General features: G+C 23.7%; 6 protein-coding genes across 6 annotated transcripts; 3 read left to right on the forward strand and 3 right to left on the reverse strand.

Moving 5' to 3' along the window:
- Positions 1–2,284: 2,284 nt before the first annotated feature.
- DICPUDRAFT_36946 (uncharacterized protein) lies at positions 2,285–3,313 on the forward strand (the record flags this gene model as incomplete). Its single annotated transcript, XM_003290128.1, has 1 exon — positions 2,285–3,313. A coding segment is annotated over one exon (1,029 nt), but the record flags the coding sequence as incomplete, so codon positions are not given.
- A 996-nt stretch (positions 3,314–4,309) lies between these two features.
- On the forward strand, positions 4,310–9,024 carry DICPUDRAFT_49010 (uncharacterized protein). Its single transcript, XM_003290129.1, has 4 exons — positions 4,310–4,878; positions 4,963–5,151; positions 5,237–6,159; positions 6,217–9,024. The coding sequence occupies exons 1-4, from the start codon at positions 4,481–4,483 to the stop codon at positions 8,955–8,957; spliced, it is 4,251 nt and encodes a 1,416-aa protein (XP_003290177.1). The 5' UTR covers positions 4,310–4,480; the 3' UTR covers positions 8,958–9,024.
- A 164-nt stretch (positions 9,025–9,188) lies between these two features.
- On the reverse strand, positions 9,189–10,220 carry DICPUDRAFT_80924 (uncharacterized protein; the record flags this gene model as incomplete). The annotated part of the gene is made up of 1 exon (XM_003290141.1): positions 9,189–10,220. The coding sequence occupies one exon, from the start codon at positions 10,218–10,220 to the stop codon at positions 9,189–9,191; it is 1,032 nt and encodes a 343-aa protein (XP_003290189.1).
- Positions 10,221–10,909: 689 nt separating this feature from the next.
- Positions 10,910–13,354, forward strand: DICPUDRAFT_80925 (uncharacterized protein; the record flags this gene model as incomplete). The annotated part of the gene is made up of 1 exon (XM_003290130.1): positions 10,910–13,354. One exon carries the CDS (start codon positions 10,910–10,912, stop codon positions 13,352–13,354), a length of 2,445 nt encoding a protein of 814 aa, XP_003290178.1.
- A 110-nt stretch (positions 13,355–13,464) lies between these two features.
- On the reverse strand, positions 13,465–14,230 carry DICPUDRAFT_80926 (uncharacterized protein; the record flags this gene model as incomplete). Its single annotated transcript, XM_003290142.1, has 4 exons — positions 13,465–13,596; positions 13,677–13,712; positions 13,802–14,089; positions 14,228–14,230. 4 exons carry the CDS (start codon positions 14,228–14,230, stop codon positions 13,465–13,467), a joined length of 459 nt encoding a protein of 152 aa, XP_003290190.1.
- A 1,069-nt stretch (positions 14,231–15,299) lies between these two features.
- Positions 15,300–16,370, reverse strand: DICPUDRAFT_36938 (uncharacterized protein; the record flags this gene model as incomplete). Its single annotated transcript, XM_003290143.1, has 2 exons — positions 15,300–15,594; positions 15,637–16,370. The coding sequence occupies 2 exons, from the start codon at positions 16,368–16,370 to the stop codon at positions 15,300–15,302; spliced, it is 1,029 nt and encodes a 342-aa protein (XP_003290191.1).
- Positions 16,371–16,874: the final 504 nt, after the last annotated feature.

Genomic DNA, 16,874 nt, shown 5'->3' on the forward strand with positions numbered 1-16,874 from the left:
AATACAATTAAATGTTAATAGTTTTAGATATTTTCAGCTGTAGAAAAATTAGTAGTTGTAGTATTAAAGGTATTAAAGAAAAGAAATATCACTTAGAAACAAATTATTTCAAATAACAGTTTTTTTTTGTTGCTAATAATAAATCAATAATTCTTTAAAATCATTCTTTGGATATACCTATGTGGAAAAAAAATTAACAAATATATTTTTTGTATCATTCTTACAACACACAACTTTTTTAAAAAATTTTTTTTTTGTTTTCTTGGGTTGTTAAGTTCACTATGTTCACACACAATAATAATTTAGTCGTTTATCATTCAACGGATCATTTATATCCATATAATTATTATAATAAAAAATATTTAAAAAAAATATTTTTTTTAATCCAAAATTAAAAAAAAAAATAAAAAAAAAAATAGATTTTTCAATCATTTATTTTATAGCATTTTTAAGCGTTTTTAGATTTTTTATTTACCCCAATACAAAACTTTTTTTTGCCAAACCCAAAAAAATGCATTACTTTCATTCTTATAATAGTTTTTTGACATTAAACCATTAAATTATTTTATTAAGAACTTTAACAATAAAAAACAATACATTAACAAACAAAAACCTCAACAAAAGTACATATCATTTTTTTTTTTTTTTTTTAAAAACTATATATCTTTTTTCTTATAATTAATTCTCATATACCAATTAATAGTGTTTTTTTCTCATACTTTTTTCGTTTTTTTTTTTTTTTATAATAATATTACTTGCGTAACACAAAACACAATTAATTTTAAAATAAATATTCCCTCAAAAAAAAAAAATTGTTTTCTAATTTTTTTTTTTCAAAAATATAGCAATAAAAATATAACCAGTATTTTTATCACGAACACATCTTTAGATAATCATTGTATGTAGTTTTTTAGATACAATAATCAAACACAACAAATAACCAAACCACTTTTTACTCAAACAATTATAATCAGTTTTGGTTTAGTTGGTTTTAAATCTCTCGGGAGAGGTGGAAGAGTGGAGGTGTTTAATGATGGTTATTTTATTTTATTTTTATTTATTTTTTTTTTTTTTCATTTTGATTGAAAACCCTTAACAAAAATCAAAAATTATCTTTTTTTTTTTTTATTTTTATTTTTTTTTTATTTTTTTATTTTTTTTTATTTTTTTTTTTAATTTTTTTTTTTATTTTTTTTTAAATTTTTCTATTCTCATTAAATATAACAATAATCAATATTTCACAAACTAAATTAATTTCAAAACTTTTTTTAGTTTTAGTTGTGTGTGTGGATTTATCAGATATTTTTATTTCATAATTATATATATATTTATTTATTTATTTACACACAAACACAATCACACACAATCATAAATTTTGATTATATATAATATCCAAAATTAATCATTGTTCTTGTATCAACACTATATAATATAACCTTTTAAATCATTGTATTTTTAATAATAAAAGAAAAAAAAAACCGATACACACCCACACCAATAATATAAAATATTTTTAAATAGAAACAATAAAATATCACAAATTCCACAAGCTCCGCATATAAAAAAAAAAAATTAGTTTTTAAAATTTTTTTTTTTCCCCATTGTTGTATTTTTAGAGTAAATTTCAATTATTATAAACACCCGATAAAAATTTAAATATCTCGTCTTTTTAGAGATATATTTATAAAAAAAGACCATTTTTTTTTTTGGTTTGAAAAAAAAAGCATCCATTTTTTTTTAAATAACTCTTTTAATCACCATCGCTATTATTAATTTTTTTTTTTTTAGTTGTTATTACATTACAATCATCTATTAATTTATAGAATATTTTAACTTACTTTAAAAATTTTTTTTCTATTTAGATTTATCAAATATTCAAATATATTATAAATAATAGTTATAGATAATAAAGATAATAGTAGTAATAATAACAACATATAATATAAATAGTTAATTTTTTCATAATTTTGTTTATTTTAAAAAATTTTTTTTTTATTTTTTTAAAAATAATCTAATAATAGAAACAAAAATTTTTTTTTTCATAAAAAAAAAAAAAAAAAAACCAACAACAACCATCAAAAATCAAAAAAAAATCAATTTTAAAATTTTTTTTTTCGAAAAAATTCAAAAAATAAATATCAACATATATACAACAGTAATAATCTCATTATATAAAAATAAATAACAGATATAATAAAATAAATTAATTTAAAAAAGAAAACCATTTTTTTTTATATTGATTTATATAATAATAATAAAAATAATAATAAAATAGTTATAAAAAATGAAATCAATAAATAATTTTAATAAAATTTTTGAAAGTAATATAAGTAAAGATGGTAAAAGTTGTAAAATTGAAAATGTTAAAATAAAGCAATCAAGTTGTCCAAATCTAATAAAGTTATTAAAAGAGAATTCAAGTATTTCAAATTTAACTATTAAATCATGCAGGCTAAAGGTATTACCAAGCGAAATATCTACGTTAGGGGGAAATTTAAAAAAGTTACATATTGAAGATAATAAAATTCAAGAGATACCCAATTTAGAGCCGTTAGAGCAATTAGACGAGTTAATTTTATCAAATAATGACATTAGTAAATTTCAAGTATCGATTAGTAAATTACCAAGTCTTAGAGTTTTAGATCTTTCTTATAATCAATTGGGTACCATACCGGTTCGTTTATTTAGTCTTAGTTCATTAAGGGTTTTAATATTGGATCATAATCAATTTAGTCATTTTCCATCACATCTTTGCGAATTGCAACAATTGAACACGCTTGGCTTCAGTGATAATGCATTAAAATCTATACCCAGCCAAATAGGACAAATGACAGGATTAAAGAAACTGATTTTATCTGGAAATCAATTAGAGTCAGTGCCAACGGAAATATCTTTGCTCAAATCATTAACTTATTTGGACTTATCATCGAATTGTTTAACTTCATTACCATCGGAGTATGGCAAGCTTTGTGGTTTAGAATATTTATTACTTCAACATAATAGACTTCGTCAAATTCCTGATGAGATAGCTGTTGGGTGTACATCTTTGGTGTCTCTTCGTGTAAATAATAATACCTTAACTGTGTTGCCATCAACTATTGGTCAACTTTCTCATATGTCAGAGTTGTACTTACAAGAGAATCGATTAACAACTTTACCTGCAGAAATTGGGTCCTGTGTACTATTAAAGAAACTTCATTTGGAATATAATAAAATCATATCATTACCAGATGAAGAAATGTCAAAATTAAATTGTTTAAATGTTCTCACTTTACACGATAATCAACTTGAAGAATTACCAACATTTTTAACAAATCAATTCTTTAAGCATTTAATTAGATTTACAATTCATAATAATAAATTCTTAAAAGAGAACAATATAGAAATTATAGATTCATTAAGATTTTTATGTTGTTATTTAATGAACAAAGAAAACTTAATTATACTACAACAACAACAACAACAACAGCAACAACAACAACAGCTCAACCAATTACAACAACAACAATTAGATTCAAATGGTAGACCTTCATTACAACATAATTCATCATTTATAGATTTAAATCAACCAATTTATTTAAATACATCAATTAGTAATGGTAATTTATCATCTTCACTTTTATCAAGTTCTTCATCATCAACCTCATATTTAAGATCTCCAAGTACTACTAATATTAAAAGACTGGGTAATAAAGATCAACCAATAAGTTCAAGTTCGAATAATTTATCAAATTATTTAAATAATAGCAATAATAATAGTTCAGTTAGTCACAATAATAGCAATAATATAACACCAAAATTAAATTTTAAATCTTTGGTTTCTTCAAGAGATTTTTCTTCAGAGGAATCAGATTCAGATACAGATTCAACTATTAGCTCTAGTTTTTCATATAGTGCTAAAAGATCATCACTTTCACCAAGAACAAGTTTAACTCTATCAAATAGTATTTCAAATGATAGCGTATCTGCTTTAGCAGCTGGTGGACTTTCAAATAGCTCAGGTGGCTTAGTAAATAGTTATAGTTCTTTAAGTCTTAGTAACCAAATCAATTATCATAATGTTTCGAGGGCAAGACGTGGTACAGGTGGTGGAGGTGATATGTCACCCTCTAGTTCATCAGAAAGACTTTCTTCTCAATCAAATTTATCAACCCCAAGACAACACTCATTTTTAAATTCAGTTTTAAATAGAAGGAAATCAACCATAAGTAGTAATGGACCATTATCATTGTCTTCCTCCAATTTGTCGCATTATTTTAATGGTAACAATAGTGGAAATACAAGTAATAATAGCAGTAGTGGTAATTCAATTAGTTTAAATAATAGTTATAGCGCACCGGGATCTGGTGCATCTTCACCAAATTTACAAGTTTTCCAAAATGGTATTGCACACTCCACTTCATCATCATCATTATCATCACCATTAAAAGAATCATTTTCATTTTCCTCATTATCATCATTACAAAATTCAACATCAGGTATGGTAAATAATCAGTCAGTTAATAATAATAGTAATAATAGCAACGGCAATAATAATATAGCAAGTAATGGTAATGGAAATACTACAAATAATAATATATCAACTACACCAATTTATAAATCTTTCCAATCAATTTTTGAAACACTTTTAGATGAATTGGATTACTCCAAAAAGAGAAGAGAAGAGTTATTAAGTTTAACTAGTGAAGAGAAATGGATTTTTTTACAAAGAATAAAACCAGATTGTACAAATTCTTTAATTAATAATGGTATTTATCAATATCAAAATCAAATTTCTTCAAATGATCTAAAAACTTTAATTTCATCGCCACCCAAATTAAATAATTCACAACAACATATAACATTACAAAAATCAATACCTTCATTATCAGTTTCTTCGTATGTATTAAAATTTAAAATTTAAAATTTAAAATTAAAAATTTAAAAAAAAAAAACTAACATTTATTTTGGTAATTAAAATAGATCTCCAAAAAGCCCAAGAAGTCATTTAAAAGTTTTACATTTAAATTCGTTGTTAACATTTGAAGATATTTGCAAACTAAAACAACAATTACTTGGTAAGCCAGTATCTTGGGTAATTAATTTTGCAGAATCAACAGGTATAGTTTCAATATTATCAATGATATCAACATATTCAAATAATAAAGAAATGTAAATATAAAATAATGGTTATAGTTATAATAGCACACTATATACTAATGATTTTTTTTTATTTTATTTTTTAAAAAATTTATAGGAAAACTGAGGATTATTTGGTAATTAACGAATGTTTATTATGTTTAAAACTATTGATCGAGTTAGAAATGAAATCTTTGTTATTATCTGATTTATCAGAAATTTTCCCATTGGTTTTATCGCCAGTTTTATCAACTAAAAGAAACGCATTTGAAGTTTTAGATTCTCTTTGCAAAACATTTTATTTGGGATCATCTATCGTTTTGGAATCGATTCATCTATATAGCAGAAAAAGTAATCAATCACTAGAAAAGGTATTTTCTTTTATAACCACTCCATTAGATGGTGAATTTGCAGCCGATCTAAAAGTTAACTGTATGTCATTAATCAATCATTTAATTAGTTCAAAACAATCTTTAATGGACCGTATAGAAATTCGTTCAAAGTTCTTATCAAATGAAATACTATTAATTTTAAAGAACTTAAGAATAGATGGTGAAGGTATTGAAACATCATCATGGAAGCAACTGGATAATGAAATGAAGTTATTTGAAACAATGATGGTCGATGACAATAATCAAATTAGTTTAATCGAAAATGAAACAAATAATGTATCCGCTTGTAGTGACAACCAAATAATAAATCAAAATGGTAGTGTAAATGGTGATAAAGATACACGTAGCAATAGCTTCAATGAAAACAGCAGTTTCAGTAGTACCAGTAATATCAATAGCATTAGCAACAGCATTGAATTTAATGAAAATGGCCAAGAATTATTAAAGAGCTCTTTAAATAACGAAATTGTTTTAAATGAAAACAAATTAATTGTCATTGTTTCTTTCCACCAAAAGAATAAATACAAGAGCAGAAAACAGCAAATTCAACATCAGCAACAACAACAACAGCAATTACAATTCCAAAAGCAATTGGATGATGATGATGAAGACGAAGAAAATATCAAATTAGATGATTCTAAAAGTGCTCGTAAAGAAGAGTTAAATGAAGAGGAGGAAGAGGACGATGAAGAGGATGAAGAAGAAGATAATGAGGAAGAAGAGGATTCTGAAGAAAATGTTAAATCATTAATTCAAAGTAGAGAAATTATTGTACCTGTTCAAAGAAGATCAAAAGCTTCAGATATTATAAGATCATTGCTTTCATCCAATTCAAATCTTAAAGAGCTTGGTGAATGGGGTTTATATGTTATTGACAAAAACAATGTTGGCTCATTCTTAAAAGATGATGAATTTATTTTCGAAGTTGATGAATTACCACAACAACAAAATATTGTTACACCACGTAATATAAAATTAATACCAAGATTTAGAGAGTACAGATTGAAGATGATACCATGGAAGGTTAGAATTTCACTTGAAAAGGTTAAGGAAATGGGTGTTATAGGAAATTTCACATCAGATAAATGTATTGCAGAATCTCCAATGGACCCAACTATGACATGCTCAGGTTTAGTTTATTATCTTTTAAAGAAACATATGCCAAATATTTACAGCAATTATTGTTTAGAGCCAGATGATTTCGGTTTATATTTAGATAACAGTAGTACTGCATGGAGTGGTAATACTGGAAGCGGTTATTGGTTAGAGCCATTAGAAAAATTACACGACTATGATGAAATATTTAAAGATCCAAAGTTAACAGTACAGTTAAAACTCAGACCTAAAGGTGTTAAATTAAAGTTTGCAGATGGAACATTTGAAATATTTAAATTAAATTTAATGTTGCCAACTGAAAAGATTTTCCAAGAGATTTCAGAAAAAGTAATAGATTCTAATAATAATATCAATTTATCATATTATGGCATTTTTATCGATAGACAATTAGATAATAATAGTGGCAATGGAAATGGTAGCAACACTAGTTTTAGCAATTTTAGTAATTTAAATATTTCCTCATCGTTCAAAGAGACAAAGAAACCAGAATGGTTAGAAAAGGGTTTACCATTATATCATTATAAAATTACCGATCGTTGTTGTTTAAGATTTGCATTAAGACCATCAAATATTAGTTTATCAATTGATTTATCATTATTTAATAAATTTAAATTGAAAAATAATAGTAAAAATAATAGTAATGGCAACAGCAATAATAATGGTAATGATGATTCTGATGATTCTGATGAAGAATTAGAATTTCCATCTGTCACTACCGGTAAAGTTGGACCAGCTATAGATGACGAAAATAATTTATTAAAGAAATTCCAAGATGTTTTAAATTTCAATTTGCCAGAAAAGACCCAAATTCAATTTAAAGAAATTACTGTAAAATTACCACTTCATTTACCTTTAGGAGAAGCACTGGAAATCGATGAAAGTTGGATTGAAACCAATATTTTACGTGAAAAATGTTCATTCCATTTCGATTCATTTGACGGTCAACCATTAAATCAGAACCAACCATTAAATAATCAAAATTTCACAGAGAAAAATAAAATTTTTGTTTTATTAGCAGAGGAGGAACATAATGATCAAATGGATGAATTCAATAAGGTTAACATTTGGGAAGAACCATTCGATTCAACTACAATTATTTGTGATCCAGACAATCCAGGTCAAATTAGAGCAGCAACTTTAAACAAATTATTAGAACAAGCCACCAACAACATTGAAAAGGATCGTGAATTAATGAACATTCTTTTAATGACATATATGTCTTTCTCAACTTCAGATATACTTTTAGATAAATTGGTCGAGCGTTATAATGTCCCAGATCACGAAAAAGACCAAAAATCAGTTGTACAACTCCATACAATCGTTTTCTTAAAGAATTGGCTTGAACAACAAGCACCACAAGCTGCCTCTGGTGGTGGTTTAGAAGAAAAGTTTTTAGTTCGTCTATCTGATTTTGTAGATAAACAAATAACCAATGATGGATATACTAAAATTGTACCACAGTTAAAGAAATGGATCGATTCAGCACTCAAAGAGAAAAGAGCATATGCTATGCCAGAAGCTTCACGTCCAAATACATATGGTAAACTCTCTATATCATCATCAATCTCATCAAGAACTCTATTGGATGACGAGTTATTTGTAGCACAACAACTAACCATTCGTGAATATGATACATTCAAAAGAATTCAGGCAGTAGAGTTTTTAGGTCAATCCTGGTCTAAAGCCAAACTTCAATATAAAGCAAAGAATCTTTTAAAGATGATTGAACGTTTCAATAAATACTCGACCGGTGTCTCAACAGCTATTCTTAGTCAACCTAAATTAAAATCTCGTGTTAAATTAATTTGTAGATTCATTAAAATCGCTCAACATTGTAGAGAATTAAACAACTTTCATTTATTAACCGCGTTTATGGCTGGTATTAGAAATTCAAATGTTATACGTCTCCGTTTAACATGGGCAAAGGTACCAAAGAAATATCTACACATTTTAGAAGACCTTGAAAAGATTATGTCAATGGAAGGATCATTCAAGGAATTTAGACAAAAAATGGCTGAAACTATACCACCATGTATTCCATACCTTGGAGTTTATCTTAAAGATTTAACATTCATCGAAGAGGGTAACCCAGATACAATCAATTCTTTAATTAACTGGAGCAAAAAGAAATTAATTTTCAATATTGTATCAATTATTCAACGTTGTCAACAAGTTCCATATGATTTTGGTTCATTATCTCAATTAAATCAAGCTAGATCCGAAATGCTTTTAAATTATTTTGATACTTTACCAACTGCAATTGACGAATTATTATACAAAATTAGTTTAAACTTAGAACCAAGACAATCAACTACAACCACAACAAATTAAAAATATTAAAATATTAAAATATTAAAATATAGAGATATTAAATATTAAAATAAAAATATATGTATATAAAGAAATATAGTTTTTTTTTTTTTTTATTTATTTTTTATTTTAGTTTTTATATTTAACTTTTTTTTATTTTATTTTCTAAAAAAGTTTAATTTTTTTTTTTTCATATTTAACTATTTTTTTATTTATTTATTTTTCTAAAAAAGCCAATGATCAAACAAATGATTAATCTTTTTTTAAAACTAAAAAGATAAAATCAAATGAAATATTAAAATTTGGATTTGATTCTAATTTTTGAATAAATCTATTATAAAATTGATTATAAATTTTATTAACAGTTTTTTCATCACCTTTAATTTCCTTCTTGATATAACCACCTTGGTAACCTAGTGTCGAGTCTACGAAGTATTTAATGGCATCATTTTTTGTAGTTGTAGCTTCCCTACTTTCTTGACTCCAATCAAGGAAAAAGTATTTCTCTACTTGACATTTAAAACCATCATCCATATTTTCCAAAACTCTATCGATTATATTTGCTCTAAAAAAGAGGAGTGGAAGAGTCATATCATTAACCTCTTGATGGCTGAGAATGTTTTCATTTGCCATTTCTCTGAAAATGTCTTTGGCACCTCTATAACCATCTTCAGTTATTTGTAATTGTTCTTCAGTTTTACCAGCACATAAATTAAAAATAAAAGTACCACCATTTCTTAATTCTTTGTAACGAATCTCTATTGTTTTCTTTAATCTCTCATAAACATAGACGTCAAATTCCGGAGTGGTGTTTTTACACTTTGGAAATAGGTCATTACTTTTGAGTGATGGTTCATTTTCGTCACCCCAATGTAAAGTAAAGAATGATATGATGATATCCACAGAGCTATCTGGTACCAATTGATTCATAAATGAAGCACCTCTTGAATAATAATAAATGTTATCCCATTTTTTTAAATAGGATTGTAAGTCATTATTTAAGAGAAGGAACAGCTTGGTAAAATCATTCTTTTCTTGATCAGTATGAATAATTTCAATCAACTTGTTGCATTTCATTTCATCTCTAATAATAGAAATAATATAGTTTAATTCAACATTCGAGTTGTATCCATGAGAACAGCCAATATCTAAAATTTTAATTGATTCTCTTTTTTCTTCAATGTTTAATTGAACTGATTTCATTATACTTTTTTTGGATAAATATAAATTATTTGAAACTAGTCTCAATTGTGGAGAACAATTAAAATTATAATTTTCTTGCATTTCAAAACTAAAATAATATAAACTTATTAGTATAGCTATTTATTTATAATAGTTTTTTTTATAATATTTAATTACCTCTTTATTAATAAATGGTTTTTTTTAAATAATAAAAATTTTAAATTTATAATTTAAATTTTATAATTTTAAAAAGTCAACAAAATTTTGTTATAAATTCTTTAATAAAAAAAAATATATAAAAAAAAAAAAATTTTAATAATAAAAAATAATAATCTATATTAAATTCTTTTAATATCTTTAAAATGATATTAAGATCCATTTGATTAATTAAAAATAAAAATATATGGGTGATTTGATATAAATATAACTATTTTTTAAAAAAAAAAAATTAACCCACACAAATCATTTTAGTTTATTTTAGAAACGATTAATCGTTTTAAGAGTATATAAATTTATATACTTTTTATTGGCCTGAATTAGTTTTATTTTCCAAACTAATAGTTTTGGAAAAATTATGAGTGATATTGTTATGAGAATTTTTAATTTAAATATTTTTAATTTTAGCAATATGATTTAGTTGAAAAAAAAAAAAAATAAAAAAAAAAAAAAATTTTCATATTTTTTAAATTTAATTTTTATTTTTATTTTTATTTTTATTTTTATTATTTTATTTTTCATAAAAATAAAAAAAATATTTAAATTTTAATAAACTAGTAATTGTATATTTTAATATGAATTACCAATATGATGAAGATGACAACGAAGAAAATTTTCAACAAGATATAAATAAAAAAAAAAAGAGAAAGTTTACTAAAGAAGATTCAATTTATGGTGTATTTAATGATGGTTGGGGTGATTATGAAGACGATGAAGATAATTTAAATGAAGAGGAATACTATAAAATGAAAAAGAGATATCAAACCCCCGTTGGTTTTGTAGCAAGTGGTATTTATGAACCAAACAGTTCAAAGAATAAAAAGGAAGACAACAGCAATGACGATGAAACCGATAATAATAATAATGAAAAGAAAGAAAAAAAGATAAAGAAAGAAAAGAAACAATCAAAGAAACAAACAAAGAAAAAATTTAATAAAGAGGAAGAGGATGAAAGTTTAGAAAATAAAAAAGTTGGTGGTATTGGTGCAATGTTATTATCGAAAATGGGTTATAGTGGCAGTGGCGGTCTTGGTAAGGGTGGCACTGGTATGGTAGAGCCAATCAAAGTTTTCGTTAGACCAAAGAATGCAGGTTTGTCATCTGTAGCAGAAATAAACAACGACAAAGTAAACCAAACTAGCAGTGAGGACGAAGATAGTAGTGATGACGATGACAATAGCGATGACGAAAACAAAAGATCATTAGGTTGGAAGAAAAAAGAAAAACTCAAATACGATTTCGATGAACACTTATCATACAAACCACAAAAGCAGCAAAAAGAAGAACCCAAAGAAAAACAAATTATCATTGATATGAGTGGTCCAGAAACGAAATTAATTAATAATTTTAAAGAATTAAATAAACAACAAAAAAACCAACAACAGCAAAATCAAAACATCAAACCTTTATCAGAATTCAAATTTAATGTAGAACTCTTATTGAAATTTAAGGAGTTGGAAATTGACAATACAAACTCAAAGATCAAATTTGAAAGAGAAAGAATTGAAAATCTAAAGAGAGGTCAAGAAAAATTAAATGGGTCCATTGAAAATGATAATAAAAAAATCAACTCTATAAATGAAATTATAAAGCTAATTGAAGAACAAAAACAAAGCCACCAACAGCAAAAAAATCAAACATACTCTATAGAATCTTTAAGAGAAGTTTTAAAGTTTTTTGAAATCTTAAAATTCAAGTTTAATAATGAATATCAGCAATTTCAATTATATAAATTAGAAAAGGAACTAATCGAACCGCCATTAAAGAGTTTAGTATCAAATTGGAATATAGAAAGTGATCCAATATATTTATTAAAACAAGTTAAAAAACTATCAACAATATTTATAAATCAAGAAAATAATAATAATGGATACATTAATAATAATGATATTCAAAATTTAAATAATTACTATTTTTTGTTAATTATCAGAAATATATTTTTACCAAAGTTTAAACAATTTTTTAGAAATCAATGGAATGTAAAGAACCCAATCATTGCAGCAACATTAATTTCAAAATGGTCAAATGTTTTACCAGAAGTATGCCAAGAGATATTATTGGAGCAATCGATCTTACCAAAACTAAAAGTCGAAATTGAAAAGTGGGACCCCCTAACCGACCCAATTCCAATACATCATTGGCTCTTACCATGGATACCTTTCCTCAAAGAAGAATTAAAAGTATTTTTCCCATCTATTAGACAAAAAATTATTAGCGGCCTTGTTGACTGGGATCCATCTGATGAATCAGCCTATGAAATTTTAGTACCATGGAGGGATGTTTTCGAATCAAATACTATTCAATCCATTCTAAATAGATTTATTATACCAAAATTAAAAAATTCAATTTCAACCATTCAATTTTTAAAACATCCTCAAGACAACGCAAATACTGAAATCGATAATTTAATTAAATGGAAAGAGTTTATGGGTTTAGATACTATAATTTCAATTGTCGACAAGGAGTTTTTCAATAATTGGGTTCAATTTATTTTTAATTGGTTAAATGAATCGAATCCAAACTTTGAAGAAATATCAAATTGGTACAGTTTTTGGAAGACTAAAATACCTGATGAAATTAAACAAATAGATACAATTAAATCAAAATTATCAATTGCAATCAACCTCATGAAGAAATCAATGAAAAATGAAATTATAAATATAAACGACTATAATATAATTTTAAATAACCATTACAATCCAAATAATAATAATAACAATAATAATAATATAAACAATAATACAAATAACAATACAAATGATACAAACATTAGTAATATTTCACACAGTAATGATTTAAATAATTTATCAATGAAACAAATGATAGAAAAGATTGCAATTAATAATGGTTTATTATTTTTACCATCACAAAAGAAAAATGATAAAGGTCAACAAATTTATACTTTTGACAAGTATTCAATTATAATCGAAAAAGATTTAATTTTATTGAACAATAATGGCAAATGGGAACCTGCAAATATCCAACTCCTCCTAAATAATTGTATCGAAAATAAAAAATAATAATTTTAAAACCATTACTGTTAACCAACAAATTATTATTATATATAATAATTATATTTTTTTTATATTTATTTTTTTTAAATGATTTTATTTTTATCTTTATTTTTATTTTATAAATCTACTTTATGTTCGTTTGGTGATTCTTGTTGAGCATCTTGTTGAGCAATTAATCTTAAAACTGTCTTTTTACTTGTTTCTTGTAATTCACCTGCCATAATTAATTCATCTAAAATATAATATGCCTAAATAATAATTTAAAAATATTAGTACTTTATTTTTTAATTAATAAAGATAATAAAAATGATAATATGAAATTAGTTACTTTATGGAAATTAAAAATTAAATCTAATTCGCAAACCTATAATAAAAAATATAAAGTTAGTATCTAAATAAAATAGTGAAAGATAATCTTTTTTTTTTTTTTTTTTTTTTTTACTGAAATATTACATTTCCAAAATATCTATCTAAAATTTCAACAAAGTGATGAATGATTTCTAAAACAATTAATTCATTGTCAGTTCTGTCGCAACAAACAACAAAATATAAACTTGCATATCTTTTAAAAATAATTTTATATTCTTTCCATTCTAAAAAATTACATAATTTTGGTGGTCTATTTAAAACCATATTGCTAATTTCTCTTGTGAAACGTGATTTCTCTTTTGTTGTGAATGGTGAATACCATTTTGTTAATCTAGTTTTACCTTGTCTACTTAATAATAATAAAAAGTGAAACTAAAATAATTATATTAAATACAATTGTATTAGTATAAAATATTCTTGTGTTGGTATCTCTAATAATTATTAATGATGTTTAATTAATCTATATCCTCTCCCCACCATCCATAATATATTATTTTAAATGAAATATACCATTGTGTTTTATAATAAAAAAAGAGATTTATAATATAAAAAAAAATAATAATAAAATTAATTTAAAATAAAAAATAAAAAAAATAAAAAAAAAAAAACTAAATTTTTAAAAAAATCAAAAAAAAAAAAAAAAAATTAAAAAATAAAAAAATATTATTTATTTTTTAAAATTATTATTTTTTATTATTTTTACAACCTCAAATTTGTATATGTGTTGAACAACAATTCTACCAAACTTTATATATCACAAACTCTACAATAATTGTTGTTTTATTTTTCAATTTTGTTTTTAAATTTTTTCTTTCAAAAATTAATGAATTAAAAAAATATATTCTAATTTTGATTTGCCTGTTCCATCAAACTCTATTTTTTATTTCTATTTTATTAGTACATCAAACTATAAATATAGAATCACAAAACATTAGTTATTTATTTAGTGCAATAAATAGTAACTATAAATAATAGAAATAATAAATAAAATAAAGGAACAATGCTATTAATAAATTCTTAATTTTAACTGTCCCAACATGGGATTCAATATTTGGGTGTAATCTGCCATAACCAACACCAAATGAATAAAACAATAATTTAAAAAACACCTCTTTATAACCAAATTTTAAAGGAATTAAAAAAAAAAAAAAAAAAAAAAAAAAAAAAAAAAAAAAAAAAAAACCCATGCTTTATATAATTTTTAAAGGTGATATATGTCTTTATTTTTCCTTCCTCATGAGGGGGAGGAGGTAATGGATCCAAGATCTGAGAAAACCCTTAAAAAAAAAAAAAAAAAAAAAAAAAATTTAAAAAAAAAAAGTTATTACAGGTTGGGAGGATCGAACTCCCGAGCCTTTCGGCGTAGAGCCTAAATCTACCGTCTTAACCACTCGACCAAACCTGTGTTAGATGAAAAAAACTTTTTTTTTTTCAAATTTATACCCAATTTTTTAAATTTTAAATTTATTAAATTATCAATCCTAATTTAAATAATACAAAAGACAAATAAAAAAATAAAAAATAAAATATGAAAAAGCTAAAAAATTTTACAGTGATAAAAATTAAAATTTTTATTGAATTTTTATGTTACACCTCTCCAATTTATTGAAATATAATGAGGTTGTTTTGATTTATTATCAATTGACGCGAATAAGGTAGTTTTATTTACATGGACAGCCAAACGAGAAGAGGTTAAAAGATCTAAAGCCTTGAACTCTTGAGTATAGTGTTTTAAAACAACGATGAATGTAGCGTGATATAAAAATGGATCGCCTTTATATACCAGAAAAGTGCCACCAAACTTGCTACCCCCTGAAATATAATACCCACGATTCCAAAGATCTTTGAAAACAGTATATTTTAACTCATCTTCTGAACTATTTGGAAATTGATAATCTTCTAGCCTTAATTCATTAAACTTTCTTTTATCTCTCCAAACCCTACTTGTTGGTTCATTTTCTATTGCCTCTTCTGTTGATGTATAAATAAATATATCATTATTAAAGCTCTTGAAATTGTTTAAAATTTTTTCTTTTTCTACTAATTTCTTTTTTAAGTCCTCTTCATTTAATTCCAATTTATTATTTATATTATTTATATTATTATTGTTAGCGTTGATATTATCTATATCATTATTTATATTTGTATCATTTTTTATATTATTACTATTATTACTATTATTAGTACCATTATCATTACTATTTATATCACTCTCATTAATATTTTTTTTATTTGATTTATTTTTTTTATTTAAATTTTGGCTTGAATATTTTATTCTAAATTCCTTTTCTTTTAAAATCTTGGTATCCAAATAACGGTCGATTTGTAATTTATATATTTCTTCTCTTGCATTATTAAAGGAATTTAGCTCATCAGTTGACACTGTTGGGTAATCGCAGGCTTCATTAATTAACCTAAACCATCCATTTTCCAAACCCAATCTAACTTCACACGGTGATAATAATAAAGGTACACTATTAATAGTTGATAAATTTTTAAAATTTTCAACACTTCCCAGTAATGATCCTACCAATCTAAAACTCTTTCTTATTTGATATATATCATCAGTATTCCAAACTAATGCATCGTTATTATTTATTAAATAAATGTTTATAACTTTATTATTATATTTATTGCTGTCATTATCGAACATTTTTTAAAAAAAAAAAAATTTTTAAAAAAATTTTTTAAAAAATTTTAAAAAATTTAAAAAAAAAAAATATAAAAAACACAATATTTTTTATTTAAATAAAAGAAGTAATTTATAAAAAAAGTATATTTTAATAATAAAAAAATAATAATAACAACCTTTTTATTTTTAAAAAAAAAAAAAAAAAAAAAAAAAAAAAAAACCTTTTTTTGGAATTTAATAAACCATATACATAATATCTTTTTGATTTTATTTTTTTATTTTTACAAAATTATTTTTTTTTTAAAATTATTATAATTTAAAATTTTAGAATTAATTTAGATTTAAATTTTAAAGAATTAATTCTCTAACAATCAAATAATTCCTCCTAAAATCCCCATTTAAAAAAAATTTCTCATAATTTTTTTTTATTTTTTTTTTATTTTTTTTTAAAAATTTTTTTTTTTTTTTAAAAAAAGGGGGGACCACAACAATTATTTAAAAAAAATTTTTCATTTTTCAAAAATT

This window comes from Dictyostelium purpureum (assembly GCF_000190715.1).
Source record: "Dictyostelium purpureum unplaced genomic scaffold DICPUscaffold_210, whole genome shotgun sequence".
Classification (NCBI taxonomy): Eukaryota; Evosea; class Eumycetozoa; order Dictyosteliales; family Dictyosteliaceae; genus Dictyostelium; species Dictyostelium purpureum.